This window comes from Papilio machaon, chromosome 19 (assembly GCF_912999745.1).
Source record: "Papilio machaon chromosome 19, ilPapMach1.1, whole genome shotgun sequence".
NCBI classification, from domain to species: Eukaryota; Metazoa; Arthropoda; class Insecta; order Lepidoptera; family Papilionidae; genus Papilio; species Papilio machaon.
The window spans coordinates 4,144,585-4,161,023 of NC_060004.1; the positions used below are offsets into that span (position 1 = coordinate 4,144,585).

The window sequence follows — 16,439 nt, forward strand, 5'->3', positions numbered from 1 at the left end:
GATATTAAGTGGTGTTTGTTTACCAGATTTAAGGATTGATTTTGTACTTGGAACAGACTACAACACTCAGTTGACCAAATTAAGTTTAGATAAGTTGTACAGAATGTAAAGCTCCGGTCGGACCTCTGAGCTGAGAGAAGTTGGCGCCGCTTGCACTGCCTCCCTTTAGCAACAAATCTGTTTAATGACGAGTTCACAACTTAAGTCACTTATGTTAATAATCCTTTATTTTATATAGATGGGTCGTTCTGTCTAGCTGCATCAAGAGTTAATTCTTTTCCTTGTTAAGTATCTGACATGCACAGCCGAATCTGTGCCTGCCAGATACAACGCCACAAAACTACAATAGAAACCAATAGAAATCCAGTTTAACTTACCCGATGGGTCACGTTTAACTTTCAACTTTAACTTATCACGTTTGCCGTCGCAACATTGATGTAACTTAAACAAACAGATTTAAGTCCAACTACCTTAATTTTTATTAAAAACAAAGTTTCTTGTACAACCCTAGCTTACCGCCCACGTAAACTTTCTCAAAGGAAAAGATCAAAGATCCTTTACATCCCAACGGTTAATCTTACGAGATACAAATTAATACTAAAAACCGCCTACTTTTCAAACTAGTTTACCTTTCGGCCTTTGTTCTTTAACCGACACAATTATCTCACGGGAACATCGAAATGTGTGCATTCACTTATAATTGACATTACATAACATAATAACTTACCATATAATAAATGTTCAAATAAAATTTCCTTTTTAACGAACACTTTTTGCAACTCTACAACGTACACTAAACTATTTCAAAACCGTACTGTTCTGTCTGTCGAACACATGTCGCGAAGTCGACTTACAAACATTCACTGAACTTTTAGTTGCATATTTTATACTACCTCTTTAAAATTGGTATTTAACATAACTGTTATTCAATAATAATATTGAATCATAACAAACATTTGATAAACTTTTTAAAACATTTTCAAAGCAACCGTTTTGAACGGCGTCGCATTTAGACTGGATGGGATTCGAGTCCAAGATATTTTTACCTGTGAGAACAAAAAGTTTCATCCATATACAGACTTAAATGAATCTATCAACAGTTTTAACACTTAAGATGGTAGTATATTAGGTTCAGTTTTAAACAACTAAAATAATTGTATTAGTGTGACCATAATTGTAGTCTCGCTTAAGTGAATACAAGCTTTGATGTTTATATTTTAAAGTCGTATTTTAAACAATGTGTTCAAAAGCTCAAGCTATCGCCTTGTGCGGTGTAGGTATATTGTGAGCAGTTGTTTCATGTCAGTAAATCTCAAACTTTACTTGATAATAAACTTTATTTATGCAAGAAATAATGTATAATAATATTGGAGCGTTATCTTTATCAGATAAACCTTGGTTTTAAGAAGTTTTAAATAATAATTATTTTAATTTCTGTAAAAAAATGGACGATACATCTGTTAATGTAACTTTAGCTATCCATATAGCTTGTGTAGCTATTCATTTTGACTTACTGAGAATCTCAAATTTCACAAAATAATGTAACAATTTCCGAAAAAAATAAAAATATGCTTCAATAGTCGTTTCTTTACAAATATTACATATTAATTTGGAATACCGAAGACTTTATGAATCTATGACAAAGGATATGCGTAAGGGTCTGTAGATAGACCAGGGCCTAGAGCAAAGCAGATTCTCAATCCCAAACAAACATTTTTATACACAAACAAGGTTTAAATTCACTTTGCACCTGTTATTTTCTCAAGAATAATGAGGTCGTGATAAGTAATATTAAACCTTGATTCAATCTCATAAAGCTCAATTTTATTTGCGATAAAAATCTGCTATGCTCTCCGTCCCGGTCTGTCTGAACTGTACGCTAAGGAGGAAGTGAATTTGAATACGACGACTTATAGAGATGTATGGAAGAGTACATACTGTGCTGACCCTCCATAGAGTAAAAACAGGATGATTATAATGCAGAGTATATTTTTTTCCATATTTGCAAAAAATAGCCACCGAAACTGTTGCAACATCCGACAAGAATTCGCAGACAAAACTTTGAGAACAACTGTTCGGGACCCGTAGCCCCAAACAGGTTTGTATGTAGAAATAATAAAATAACAAGCCTCAATAAGATATGAATTAACTTATTCCGGATTCTTATCTATCAAGTTGCCGAAATTTTATCTGGGAATAGAGAGCACAATATCTAGCGTACTATGTAACTGTGAGAACTTGAGTCTTAAAGATCTTTGGAGTATTTCAACTGTTGTAATAACGAAGTATTTACATCAAAGAAATTCAAAGATATGTGTGAATTCAACCAAACCGCAGTGGGCCGACGTGTTTGAATATGCCCTAGTCACCCCTAACTTAGGGTAGGCTCCGAGTCCCTTATTGGGAACGTTTAGAGAGCTGATGGTGATTCATATCAAAGGTGCACCACAACTGATCGAATAAAGATTGTTTTAGCACTCCTATGCATTCCTTAAATACGATATAAACGTTGAAAGAGCAGTCACTGGAGATGTTTATAACAGAAATCCTAAAATGTAAGAGATGTGAAGTTTAACTAAAAGAATGGTAGTCATCTTTTTTTTGATAAATTTGACTTAGACTGGATAAGTAACAAGTTGAATAAAAAATTATACCTAATATTGAACTTGTTTGTTGTTTATGCATTCTTCAATCTTGTTGTTGCTTTTTTTCTTTCAATTTTTCTAATTATTTTTTCCCTTACTAAAGTTGGCAGACATCCAAAATATCTTTATATGAAAATTCAAAGCAATATTGAATTGACACATACGGAAATTAATGAAACTCATTTTTGTTTTCTTTTATAATTTATTGATTTATTTCACTTGCTACTTAAAACTAAAAAATATACAATGCTTCAAGTTGATTCATTTCAATGGTTGCTGTGTATACTATTGTATGATTGTTTCGCAATTTTTGCACAACAAAACTTTAAAAATTATAACAAATAATTACTCATGAAAAAGCAGGAGACAAAATCGAAATCTCAAATAGTAAATAAAGTTAATTAAAAAATAAAACATAAAGCAAATAACAAAATTGTGGGTTACAACTGTTTACATAGGAGCCATTGAACTATTTAAAACATCTATAGGAAAACATGGTTTAACCTTGTGATAGCAAATATTTAATTTAGGACATATTATACGCTGCTCTTACGTGGGGGTACCCATGGCTCAATCTTTGGCCTTGTGGTGCTGTAAGGAGTATATTGTCCAGTTGTCCCGGACAGATTTTCTGTAAACGGCACCATCCATTTGTATTTGGGCCTGCTTGGGTCCTGAAATTTGAATAGTAAGTTAAAAAAAGTACAAAGTATTTGACAAAAGGTTCCCAATTAAAAATATATATCATAACTAGCTGTCGCCCGCGACTCCGTCCGTGTGTGTTAAAAAAAAATTAGTTTATGTGTTCTTCCAGACTATGTTCTACATCTATGCTAAATTTCATCAAGATCCTTTGAGCCATTCCGGAGATACCTTCAAATACACATCCATCCATCCATCCATCTAAACATTCACATTTATAATATTAGTAAGATAATATCATAATGTCCGCCACATATGGAATTTGACATTACTTTGTTTGATTTTTAAAATTAAAATTATAATGCTTCTGGATAAAATGAGCACATGTTACATTATAAAAGGTATTTGAAACTTATTTGGAGTAAAAGAAAAGTTACGTACCTCATGAGGTGGCAAATCTGTTTTGTAATGAAGCCATCCAAACCATTCAGCGGTAACCTAAAAAGCAATATAATTTTTATGACATAATAAGATTTAATAATGTGTGTAATTGATATATTCAAGTGGATTTTGTCTTTGTGTCCGTTTTACTTAGGAATTTTTAAAATCGATTCTGTCGTGTTTGTATTATACCAGAACTTCAAAATTAAGCAATAAAGAAATCTTTTCCATTTAAAATTTTACTGTGCAATTCCACTGATGTAACATATGTTGTCTCTTACTTAATCAAGAGAATTAGGGAGAGGACAATAAGTTTTACAGTGGAAATGCATGTTAAGTTTCATAAATCTTTAAAGGTATTTATACTTTAAAGGTACTATACCTGACTACCATCATAATCCATGTTAAAATTATCAGAATATTCAACCCATCTGTTGCGACCAAAAAAGAAACGAGGATTCTCATAGTATTTGTTGCCAAATTCATCTTGACCAACCAACACTCCATCTTTCAAGTCATCTTGTCTGCAAAATTATAATCAAATATTCTAATTAGCCAAACATTATTATTTTTCTTAGGGAGTTGTATGGGATTACCAGATATGTTTTATAGTAGTTTATGTAATTTCAACCTAAGAAAAACATAAGATACTAGACTTTTGAAGTTCAACATGTTTCAAACTTACTGTTGCTTTCTGACACCAAAGTCTTTGTATAAAACATATCGTCCTTGTTATCTTTGACAAAACAGAGATAACAGTATGTTTTAAACGGAGTTTTTGGTCTTAGAAACCCACGGTTAGAGGCTTGGATGTAAAGTACATGTTATATCAATATTTTATTGCAAATAATTATTCAGTCGTTTAACGGACAATTAAGTTATATGCATAGTAAAACATTGTGAAATTATTTTAAAACGAACTTAGCAATGCACGCAAGTAACCTATTGTAAAAATTACATAATAAATTTGTATTTACCTGTACATTTTGTACAAAGATCCTCTTATTCCACCATTTTGTTTGATAACAGTGAAAAAATTGGCTATTTTATCGAGGGCAAGATATTTTCCAAGGGACATCTTGTATTAAATTGTATTTTTCTTGAAAATTTATATGTATATTTACTTCATCAAATGTCAGATGGCTGTCAAAAACAATTTTCTACCACTTTCTACGGTACGGTATATTTAGGTAATTTTTATGATTTCATTACACGCAGATGTCCTAAAGCTATGAAACTTTTATGACGTGTCCTGATGCGATTTTCATTTTCAAACTCAACATGATTTCATCGACCCATTTTGTTGTTCTTGAAAAATTTTCAAAATCGCAGTGCAAAATCAGTTAAAATTTTATGCCAAAAATATTTATAGAAAGCGATTGGTTTCTATGTTCTTCAAGCATTCTTATAGCATTTGAATTTCACTGAATCCGCTCCCTATCTTACCAATATTATAAATGCGAATGTTTAAATGGATGGATGGATGTTTGTATTTCCGGAACGGTTTAATGGATTTTAATAAAATTTGGTACAGATTTAGAATATAGTCTGGAAGAACACATAGGCTACTTATTAAGTTTTTTTTAAATTGAGGCAGACGGAGTCGCGGGCGGCAGCTAGTTAATAATATATCACAATTAATCTCTTCAATATAAATAAAACACAGAATAGCTTTAAATACATAATTTATTACTATGGTACAACATGTTCTGAATGATTTGCCGATATCAAATTTATCCATGTACATATATTAAAATGTCGAAATAATACAACAAAATATACAAATGCGATAAACAGTTATCATACAAGATTTCCAAGTGTTACTATTTTTATAAGAATTTTTATGTTAATATACAAATTTATTTCGGATCGATCCACGCTTGACTTACTGTTTTTACACATGTATAATATATATATATCGGCGGCTTGCGTTTTTCCACCAAAATTTACTTATATTCAATTTATATCACGTAATTTACGTCGACATTTTAAATTATTTTCTTTTATATAAACATAAAAAATAACAAATGTAGACTATGCCATTTTCATTCTGTATTTAATCTGTTCTTTATTAATAGACAGTTGCCATATTAGAGGAAATGGTGTTAAACATATTATTATAATCTCTTATAATATATACTAACATATTAACCAACACCAATTGCGCATACATATATTTATTGTCTACATTTCATTCGTGTTTTGATAATATTCATATAAAAAATATGCTAATGGCTAGGGATGCACATTTAGTTGAACTTTCTATTTACTAAAATGTTTAGATTCTTACATCGTTTGCTTGAGAACTTAAAAAAATTTTACAATGTGAATTTTTATAAAAATTAAATATTTTTAAATTGGACAAAAATAACAAAAATCAATCAGTTAAAAACGTAACATTAATTAAGAGTTTTAATAAAAATCTAGCTTGAATGAATCTTCCTACCATTAAATAATTTCCTCTAGTCATTGATGGTAAACTCTCTTCCCCTCATATATAATAAAAAATGTCAATATAAAATAAAATATTGTGCATCCCAATTACTGGCCAATAATTTACATTTAAAAAAATCAACTTGTATTTACTATAGCAACTGTCTTAACACAATATATGATTTTTTTTTTAGGAAATAGATTGTGAATGTATTGAAAATGCACTGTCCTGTTTGTTGCATAACATTATGTATGTATGTAGATGTATGCTAGCCGGGCTTTGCTTACAAGTCCATATTGACACTTCACTTTACTGCTTTGCTTCACGGAGCTTAGTACTGCTACCTGCAGACAAACAGTAACACCATCAAAATACTATCAATAAAACTATATTCTATCAAAGATTTATCTCAATATCATCAGCTCATTATACGTCCCCACTGAAGGGCTCGGAGCCAACCCCAAGTTAGGGGTGACTAGGCCATAGTCAACCATGCTGGCCCAGAGCGGGTTGACTTCACACATATCTTTTAATTACTTCACAGATATGTGCATGTTGCATCACAATGTTTACTGTAAGAATGTCAGATAAATGTATCTGTTATATTCAGAATAATTTAATGGTCATTAAAAAAGTCCTAGATAGATTTCTCTTACAACCTACATTTTAGTGACCAATAAATGGCCTCTCTCATCTCACCAACAGGTCTAAACTCTAAAGAGGTAGAAACAAGAATAGGTAAAGCCTGGAAGAGATATTGGTCGCTGAAAGAAGTCATGAAGAATAAAGAAATGAGCGTACAAATAAAACGAAAGCTCTACAACGCTTGTGTACTTCCCGTATTAACATACGGCTGCCAAACTTGGGCACCCACAAAAGAACACTATAGAAAACTACAAGTTTGTCAAAGATCAATGGAAAGAAGCATGTTAAACATTAAAAAAACTGACAAAATCAAAAGCACATATATCACAAAAACAACTGGACTAACGAATATCATCACAACAATAAAACGACTCAAATGGAGGTGGACTGGCCACACACTACGTGGAGCGGATAAATGGAGCAAAGTCATTAATTACTGGTATCCTAAAAACGGTAAAAGGAAACGCGGAAGACAACAGAAGAGGTGGGAAGACGAAATAAGAGCTACAGCTGGAAGGACGTGGTCTAGGAGGGCAAAAATAAGGGAAGAATGGAAGGGATTGGAGGAGGCCTATGTCCACGGGGCAAACGGATAATATATATATTATGTAAATATAAATGTATAATAAATCAATTTAAATTAATGTCACGAATATTGTATCCGAATAAAGGCTATAATAAATAATAAATAAATGGCCGCTAACAATGACTGAAAGATTATTGTAAAATAATATTCATCATCATCAGCCTTTACCTGCCCACTGCGGGGCATAGACAATGCTATATTGTTAATTGTAAACCTTTGACACTCCAGGAGAAACACCTCACTTGTCAGAATTGGTTCAGCTATTTATTCTACAGGAAAATAGAAACCAATAACATTGATATACATACAAACTTACAGAGTTTATATGGCAATGTACCTGGCTAGCTGTCGTCCTGCAGCGAGGTGAAGCGGTTGCCGAGCGCGAGGGGTGCTCGCGTGCCGGCCCGCTGTGCACCCGCGCCGCCGCCCGCACCCGCGCCCGCTGTGCTCCAGCCGCCGGCACCGCCGCGCTTCGCACTCGCGCCCAGCACAGGGAAGTAATCGTCGTTGTGAATGTCAGGCGCGTGCTTCTGCAAAACAATACCAATATCATACTTCACACATCTTTAAACAATGTCAACTGAACTTTGCTGTGTTGCAGTATAAAGATCATAAATTGGCATAGTAAAGGGGTTTATTTTCCACAACTTGGCTGTAGCTTATTTAGCGCGTGGGAAAGATATAGACCATTCCAGCCAACATTTAATAGCAAATTATATAAATCACTAATACATATAAAACATCTTTACATAGTAGAATATCTGAACATATAAACATTTTATAAAAATAAATAAATCAATTATCGGAAACATTCACTATTATTCAACCTGTAACCTTCAAATGAACCCAAAGATACAATTAAATTGATAAATCTTTAAGGACAAATACTTGGATAACAATGCAAATTTTGTGAAGTTGACTGCTAGTATTTTAAATAAAATAAACCATGTATCACTCACGGCTTGATTCCTGCGCATCATGGGTTCAACCTCACGGTTCCTTGGCGCAGGCGGCACGTAAATGTTGGACTTGACCTCTTTCGGCTTCTCTTCCACTGGGGGTGGTGGTGGAGGCTGTTCTACTTCCACCTAAAACAACACTAGTTTAGTCAGGTAAATAAAACATTTACCTTGAAGAATATTGAACATGTAGTGCCAACAATTTATATTTTAGGTAACAAATAAATACTTAAAATACTTTTAGGTCATGCATCTGTATTCAAAGAATTATTTCATAACAGGTGACTTTCTTCCCCATTTGTCCCTTACTTGAAATAATAAGTCCTATTAATTACAAAAATCAACTCATCTGCTGAAAAGTTACAATTCATGAGACCTTAGGAGACAGCATAACTGAGATGTAACTCTGTTCAACAGATGGGTCAAAATATAAGAATTTATCTTACTGGTTTGTTCCAAGGACCTTTGACCTTTCCGCTGTCAGTGGCTAAGTCTTCCGCGGTCGAATCCCGTGACTCCGGAGCTGCATTGCCTTGCAACACTTGGATTTTGAGCCCTGTGTAGTCCTTCACTGGCTCTTCATATTCTTTCCATTCCTCCTCTTCCTATAAAAAAATGTATTGAGCATAAACAATTTAATGTATTTCAATATAATGCTATATTATACCTGACACAGAAGAAACATGTTCCCAACAAGTCAAAAAAAAAAAATAGCAATTTCCTTTGCATAAATATATATACAGTAAACCTGGATAAGCAAGAGTCTAAGGGACCACAATATTTTTCTCCCTTAAAAAGGTTCTTCTCTTAACCAAGTTTCTCGATTATGTCAATCAGGAGCAGACAATGAGTCTTACTTATACAGTTCTTACTTATCTAGGTTCAAATGTATATCATCTTCTATGTAGACATGCTGCCAAATTGCCACATAAGTGTTCTTAGTTAAAATACATGACTTATCTTGACATTGTACCAACATGTTGTCATGAAAGTGACTCAAGCCTTTCACAATCAACAATTATTTGAAATTATTAATAGCATTATTGTTAGAAGCTTGCATATCTAAACAAAACTTTGATTATGTTTAAGAATTAATAAACAATAATAATTGGCCTTATAGAAACGTGTTTTGGCAGAATGTTTCATCTTATATCTTTCAAATAATTTCTATTCAATACTTTGATGCTGTCATTAATTCTACACACAGAAGGCAGATGTGAAGTGGAAGAAATTCCATGTTTTGTCTGATGCATGTGTTCTTATGAGGAAATGATGGAGGAAGGGGGAGTTATTTTTTATATCAAAAGGTGACAAATGAGCAAACGGCCACCTGGATTCACTGAAATAGCCAGACGACCATTGCCTATATCCCCATGTTGCCTACCATTAATCAATGGAGAAGAGGATGCACCGAAAGAGGATATCTTACCTGTTCCTATGCATCCTCTCCTCCATCAAATCCACTTACCCTTCCCATCAATTCCTTATAAGAATGGGAAGGGAATGTGAAGTAAACTTTGGCCTTCAGCACCACACTCATCAGATGAAACACAGAATTGCTTCCACTTCACACCTATCTTCTGTGTGGTTGTGGTATTTCACCGATCGACCTGGCCTTAAATTTGGTGGAGGAAGGGTCAGGGATATATCCTCTTTCCCCTCCTTGATTGATTAAAGATATGCAATGCTTATAAAATTGCAGATGGCTTTGGGTGCAGTTGTTACTCTATTTTGGTGAATTCAGGTGACCGCATCCATGTTTGCCACCTAATTATATAGAAAAGCAAATAATCTATTCACATCAAATAAGTTTATAAAAGTGCAGCTACTCATTTTTATTACTGTGATAGGGTAGATGGAGATGTTACTAATAACTTACTTTTTACGATTCATTTCATGTTTATTTATTCATTATCTTTATATGTATCATCTAGAGTTAAATTTACACATCATCTTTGTTTGAAGTGTCAATAGTGTCACATGTAATCATGTGCACAGTTATTGTTCATTATGTTTATTATAGTCACAAAAGTTCAAACGTAAAGTTAATATTCTATATACGTTGAGATATACTATGACATTCGACATGATCGATGTAAAATTGAGGCGAAATAAAAGTCGGTCAAACTAAAGTATTTTTCAATGAATGCTCATAGTGTCAAATGATTACAAAAACGGTTCTCTTATTCCTGATCGATTTGTAGACTAATTGTTTTTAAAGCTAGAATCACGGCAAGCACTAAAACAATCTTAACCCAACATTGCTAGTTCGTCGACAAAACCCGCCTGCACCACGGCAATTGACACCTGTGTTCAAAATTTATACGATTACAAAGTGATTTTAAAGGAAACTTACCCCAGCTCTACCAGGTTCATCCCCTTCTTGTATTGGTCGCTCTTTTTTTGGCCTTACATCCGATTTTTTTGTGTCTTCCAATTTTTTGGCTAATTCATCAGCAGTAGCAAACTTTTTGACTGATTTCGACTTTTTGCGATCTTTCTTAGCAAAGAAATCATCTAAGTCAGCCATTGCGTAATTTTATAATTGACTTAAAAGTTAATATGGTAATTACAATAATATTGGAACGAAAAAGGTGAAAATACTTGAATAATCCCAAGACAATTTTTGTGGCAAGCGTGGCCGACTGTCTGTTTCTTTTTTTTAATGGCAGTTGGTGTTGTCATCAAATAAATTGCAATTTATGTAAAGGGATGTGTAAGTTGATCCAAGCAATTCGAAAATTAATTAAATAAAAAATACAAAACTTTTAAAGCGTTTTGATAAATAACATGGTAGTATTTAAACCACAGTTGTGGATGATGGTGGGTACATATAAATTATTTTACCACGATCTTAGGCTTCAAGCTTAGGTCACGAAATATAGCTATAAATCGTTTGTATTTCTTCTTTTATGCTTTTACTAACAGTCGCCCGAAATGAGAGAAATGATTTTACATTGTTGATGATTTCAAATCTAAAGAATAGACAAACACATAATCAAATAGAATTGATCTATTTATTATCAGCGTCTCTTATCAAAGGATAAGAGGGTGTACCTATCGATAAAAGGGATCGCTCAATATATATTTATCTTATCACTTTAAATTTACTTGCATGCGCGGTTACACCATTTTAGAAGAATAACTGAAAAATGTTGGGCACTATTTCAAGAGTTTCTAACCAATTTGGACGAAATGTAATGAAAAACTTTGTCAGAAATGGGTCCCATGGAGGAGTTCCAGGAGAAGTAAGTGTTTGCTACTCAATTATGTAATATACTTAACAAGTAAAATATTCGTTCGTCTTTTGAATCGTTAGCAGGCGTTAATGTTAAAGTTAATGGTCGTTTAAACTTACTCCGCAAACATAATAAAAAAACATTGAATTAAAATGTTTTAAATAGGGTAGTTTAGAAAATCGGTGCAGTTTTAAGCGATTTTATTATTACATACTAAATTCACCAATGTTGGTAAAAAAATGGTTACGGGATATACTAATTTTTTATTGTTTCCCAGAATTTGCCGTTTGATATCCACAACCGAACACGCCTCACATTTCATATGATGTGGTTCATTGGTTCTGGAATGGCAGCACCATTCCTTGTTTTGTGGTACCAGCTAGCTAAGAAATGAAATGGTTAGTGGTTTCCTATTTATTCATAGATCATAAAGGATTCTTAAATCGAAGGTACCCTCTTTTAAAAACTAATATAAAGCGGTAAAACTTATAGTATTTTTAAATTTTCTTATGAAAATGCCAAACGAAAAGCCATTACCAAAATTATTTCAGTAGGTTTTTAGAAGTGACAATTATGTTAATTTACAATTAACACATTTACGTTATTCATAAAATTTATTAGTATGGCTTATATTTGTAGGACAAGCAAACGAAATTACAAATTGGTATAATTACTAACAGCTTGTTAAGAATGTGTCTCCATTCGATTTCAGGTAAAAAAATCTGCGATAAGAAGAAATGGAGAAACATGAAATTTATGTACTTTAGTGCTAGTTTTCTAAATAAATTAATAAACATAATGTAATTATACGTTCTTTCATTTACATAAAGCTACTTGTTTATATGACTTTGTACATTTATAAATGTTTGGATGCGTCTGTTGAAATAAAAGTTACTAAATTGGTTATAAAAGAACGAACGCAGCGGTAGTTTTAGTAAAAATTTTGCCATATATTTTAGAAAATTTGCACTCTGTTATTTTCAACGTTGGTTCAACATTCTGCAGTTTTGATTTCACGAGGAAAAGCGAAACTAGCATTTTATCAAAATGATTACTCCTATGGCTCGTTTATCTAATAGGTTGGGCAGAAATGTAATGACAAACTTTGTCAGAAACCATTCCCACGGTGGAGTGCCTGGAGAGGTAAGTTCCTAATTCAAATCGATTAAACATTACATAATCTTCATGTTTTACCTTTTTGGTTATAAAAGGTATATTATCACTTTTATTTCGATGTTTACTTGTTTTTATCATGTTTAACGTAATGTTAAGACGTGCCTATGACTAGATCTCTCAATTAATAACATTCATGACATTTTTGTTTTTATTGATTGAGATCGTCTTATCTGTCTTTTACACATCTGCAATATACAATTGTATTTAGAAAAAGCATTTTTTGGAGTTATGGACCATCTGATATTAGAAATGTAACACTCTGAAAACTATTTCAGTTATTTTTAAATATTTTTTTTTTTCAGAACTTACCCTTTGACATTTCCAACCGCTACAAGCTGACGGCCCTTTTCATCGTATTTGTGAGCTCCGGTCTTTCAGCACCATTCCTGATTACCCGTCACCAGCTTCTCAAAAAGTAATGTCTACTATTCTAATCTATAAATTAAACTGATATGTCTATTGTAACTTTAACCTCGGTAGATTTCAAAATCTTTAATGAAATTGAGATTGAACTTTGCGGGGTGGTCTGAGAACCATAAGTGTTTGTTTCAATGATACCTTCTGCTTTCTCTGTATTTTAAATTTGTGATATCAAAGTGATGGGTTTGGTGGTATTGTGAAAGGTGATAGTAAATAATTTGACTTTTTATATAATTTGTTTGAAATTAAGAATTTTATTCAACAATATAGATGTAATATTTGGAACTGTTTAAATAATTTTGGATAAACATTTGTTTTCTATATTTAAAATGGTCTATTTAGTTTCTTGTACAGGATTTGACAAAGGTATCTAGACACAATTTAGTTTAATACTAATGTTTTTAAATTTATGTAGTAGTAGCTGTCGCACGTGACTCAGTCCGCGCGGAATAAAAAAAAAACGTATTAAGTAACCTATGTGTTCTTCCAGACTATCATCTACACCTATTCCAAATTTCATCTAGACCCGTTTGGCCGCTCTGGAGATACCTTCAAACATCCATCCATCCATCCATAGAAACATTCGCATTTATTATATTAGTAAGATTATGTACTTTAATTATTATTATTTTTTTTCAGGTAAATTTCAACTTCAAATAAGAAAAATGCATTAGATTAAGATAGAAAACATTATTTAATCCCAATAAACTCTAAGGAGAAAACATGTGTGTTTTATTTGTTCAATTAACTATTTCGTCGTGAGCCAAATGACATCATGATTTAATATGCTGATGCAGATCTTTTGCTGCACCTTTCCTCGGTATTTGGGGGTGTTACTTGTGATGACAAAGACATTACTACTAAAACTCGCGCTTTATCAAAAATGAATAAAATTAAATAATTTTGGTTAATAATTTATTAGTTAAAACTCCAAAGGTACAGACATCGTTCACATGGTAACAGATTTGAACCCAAATAATAGATATAAACCATATCTGAGTTACAATCCTAGAGCTGAGTGGGAATGGTTACAAAAATATTAATAATCTAACAAAAAAATTGCTCTCCTGTGAAAATTAAAATAGCCTTTGTGGCCTGGAGCCTATCGCTTTGACCAGAATAATTATAATTAAGTATTATGTCATTTTCAAGAATTACTTTTATAATATTGTTTTTATTTTTTTTAGAATAATGACTACCTACACGTAAACTATATTTGAGATTTTTTTTAAAAACATTTTTCGTTTAAAAAAACCATCAGATAAAAATAACACTTTTTTTCTGATGGTACCGAAGACAATGGGTTGACAGTATACAGAATGTATAATTTTTCACAGGGGAATACTCGGACTTAGGGGCTAGGGAGTTATATTTCAGGAATGATTGAATGGACTGACTCAATAAAATATAACGTCATGTGATCGATTGACAATAGTAGTTACTCTACTTACTATACAAATTGCATACTCTTTGCAAATTGACATTGTTAATTTGACAGCATGCCGCGCATCTGACATTGAAATGATAAATGATGACATTTTCTCAGTACCGCAATGTTTTAATTTATAATAACTTAAAATATTCGAGTTTTATATACTTAATTAATTAAATTGTGGAACTTACGAGAAAACTAAAATTGCAATATTGACGTTTTATGAATTGTTTGGTTCAATTAAAATAGCATTAGCAAAATAATTTTTAGATGCTGATTGCAAAATATAAGTTTTAGTTTTACCGAATTTCAAAATATGTCTGAAACTTCGTGTTACATTCTTGATAATGGAGGTTATACGGCAAAAGTTGGGTTTTCTACAGCGAATGAACCCAAAATTGTACCCAATTGTATTATGAAAGCGAAATCTGAACGTCGTCGTCCTTTCATTGCATCACAAATAGATGAATGTCGAGATGCATCTGGGCTTTTTTACATATTACCTTTCCAAAAAGGATTCCTAATTAATTGGGATACACAGAAAACTGTGTGGGATTTTATTTTTAGCAAAGAATGTTGTCCAGTAAATTTTAGTGAAGCTCCTTTAATAATAACAGAACCGTTATTTAACTTTTCTTCTATCCAAGAGGCTATGACGGAAATATTCTTTGAAGAATACGAGTGTCAGTCCTTACTAAGGATAAATGCAACTGATTTGGCTGAATATCACTACAGAAAACTTAATTCTAATGAGAGTACTGTTGTTGTTGATTCTGGTTACAGCTTTACTTATATAGTGCCATATATAAAAGGGAAGAAATACAAGGATGGGATTAGAAGAATTGATGTTGGTGGTAAAGTGTTGACTAATCATTTAAAAGAAATAATATCATATAGACAGTTGAATGTTATGGATGAGACTTATGTTATTAATCAAGTTAAAGAAGACTCTTGTTTTGTTTCTCAAGATTTTATGGCTGATATGGAAATTGCCAAAAAGAGAGGTATGTATTGCATCTGTATTCTAAAATTTAGTCAACATAAGATTTCATCAAGTTACCTTAATAAATATGTATTTTATTATGTAATGAATTAAAACATGTTTTTATCCAGGTTCAGAAAACACAATAGTAAAGGACTATGTGCTGCCAGATTACACAACAATCCGTAGAGGGTATTTACGTGATGTTGTCAAACCTGATGAAGATTTGGAACAACAAACTCTACGGCTCAACAATGAAAGATTTTCCATACCAGAGTTACTATTCCATCCATCAGATGTTGGTATCCCACAAATGGGTATACCAGAAGCTATAATAGAAGCTATAGGCGCATGTCCAGAAGAGAATAAGGAGAGTTTACTAGAGAACATAGTTTTATATGGAGGATGTACACTTTTTCCTGGTTTTAGAGATAGAGTGTATAAAGAAGTAAGAGCATTTGCTCTTGATCATTACAATGTCAATGTGACTCTTGCTGATAATCCTCTAACATATCCCTGGGAAGGTGGAAAACTTCTATTCAAAGATCCTGAATTTTATTCCTTCTGCATGACAAAGGAAGAATATGAGGAAGAGGGTAAATCTTTAGCATTTGAACGATTTGATATATAACGGCGTAAGCGAGCTAGAAAATCTTCGGAGTAGATACCTAGCTCGGTAAATTCAAATGATGGTTTGTTGGAATTTGAAAGACTTGTGAGGAAATATGGAGACTGCTATTGATTTGTGATAATGTATGGGTATGAATGAACTTTGAGATAACATTATATATAATATATATAATATGCACTGTGAATCTTTATAAGAATAAATTGAATG

At 32.5% G+C, this 16,439-nt stretch overlaps 3 protein-coding genes across 3 annotated transcripts; 1 reads left to right on the forward strand and 2 right to left on the reverse strand.

The window, feature by feature from the left end:
• Positions 1-3,059: 3,059 nt before the first annotated feature.
• LOC106715253 (probable NADH dehydrogenase [ubiquinone] 1 alpha subcomplex subunit 12) lies at positions 3,060-4,867 on the reverse strand. Its single transcript, XM_014508495.2, has 4 exons — positions 4,706-4,867; positions 4,111-4,252; positions 3,729-3,785; positions 3,060-3,319 (listed from the first exon to the last, which is right to left on the reverse strand). Exons 1-4 carry the CDS (start codon positions 4,804-4,806, stop codon positions 3,182-3,184), a joined length of 438 nt encoding a protein of 145 aa, XP_014363981.2. The 5' UTR covers positions 4,807-4,867; the 3' UTR covers positions 3,060-3,181.
• A 1,376-nt stretch (positions 4,868-6,243) lies between these two features.
• LOC106715235 (protein CDV3 homolog) lies at positions 6,244-11,001 on the reverse strand. The gene is made up of 5 exons (XM_014508472.2): positions 10,709-11,001; positions 8,799-8,957; positions 8,353-8,481; positions 7,731-7,923; positions 6,244-6,506 (listed from the first exon to the last, which is right to left on the reverse strand). Exons 1-4 carry the CDS (start codon positions 10,880-10,882, stop codon positions 7,735-7,737), a joined length of 651 nt encoding a protein of 216 aa, XP_014363958.1. The 5' UTR covers positions 10,883-11,001; the 3' UTR covers positions 6,244-6,506; positions 7,731-7,734.
• A 3,836-nt stretch (positions 11,002-14,837) lies between these two features.
• On the forward strand, positions 14,838-16,386 carry LOC106715238 (actin-related protein 6). Its single transcript, XM_014508475.2, has 2 exons — positions 14,838-15,623; positions 15,733-16,386. Exons 1-2 carry the CDS (start codon positions 14,936-14,938, stop codon positions 16,230-16,232), a joined length of 1,188 nt encoding a protein of 395 aa, XP_014363961.2. The 5' UTR covers positions 14,838-14,935; the 3' UTR covers positions 16,233-16,386.
• Positions 16,387-16,439: the final 53 nt, after the last annotated feature.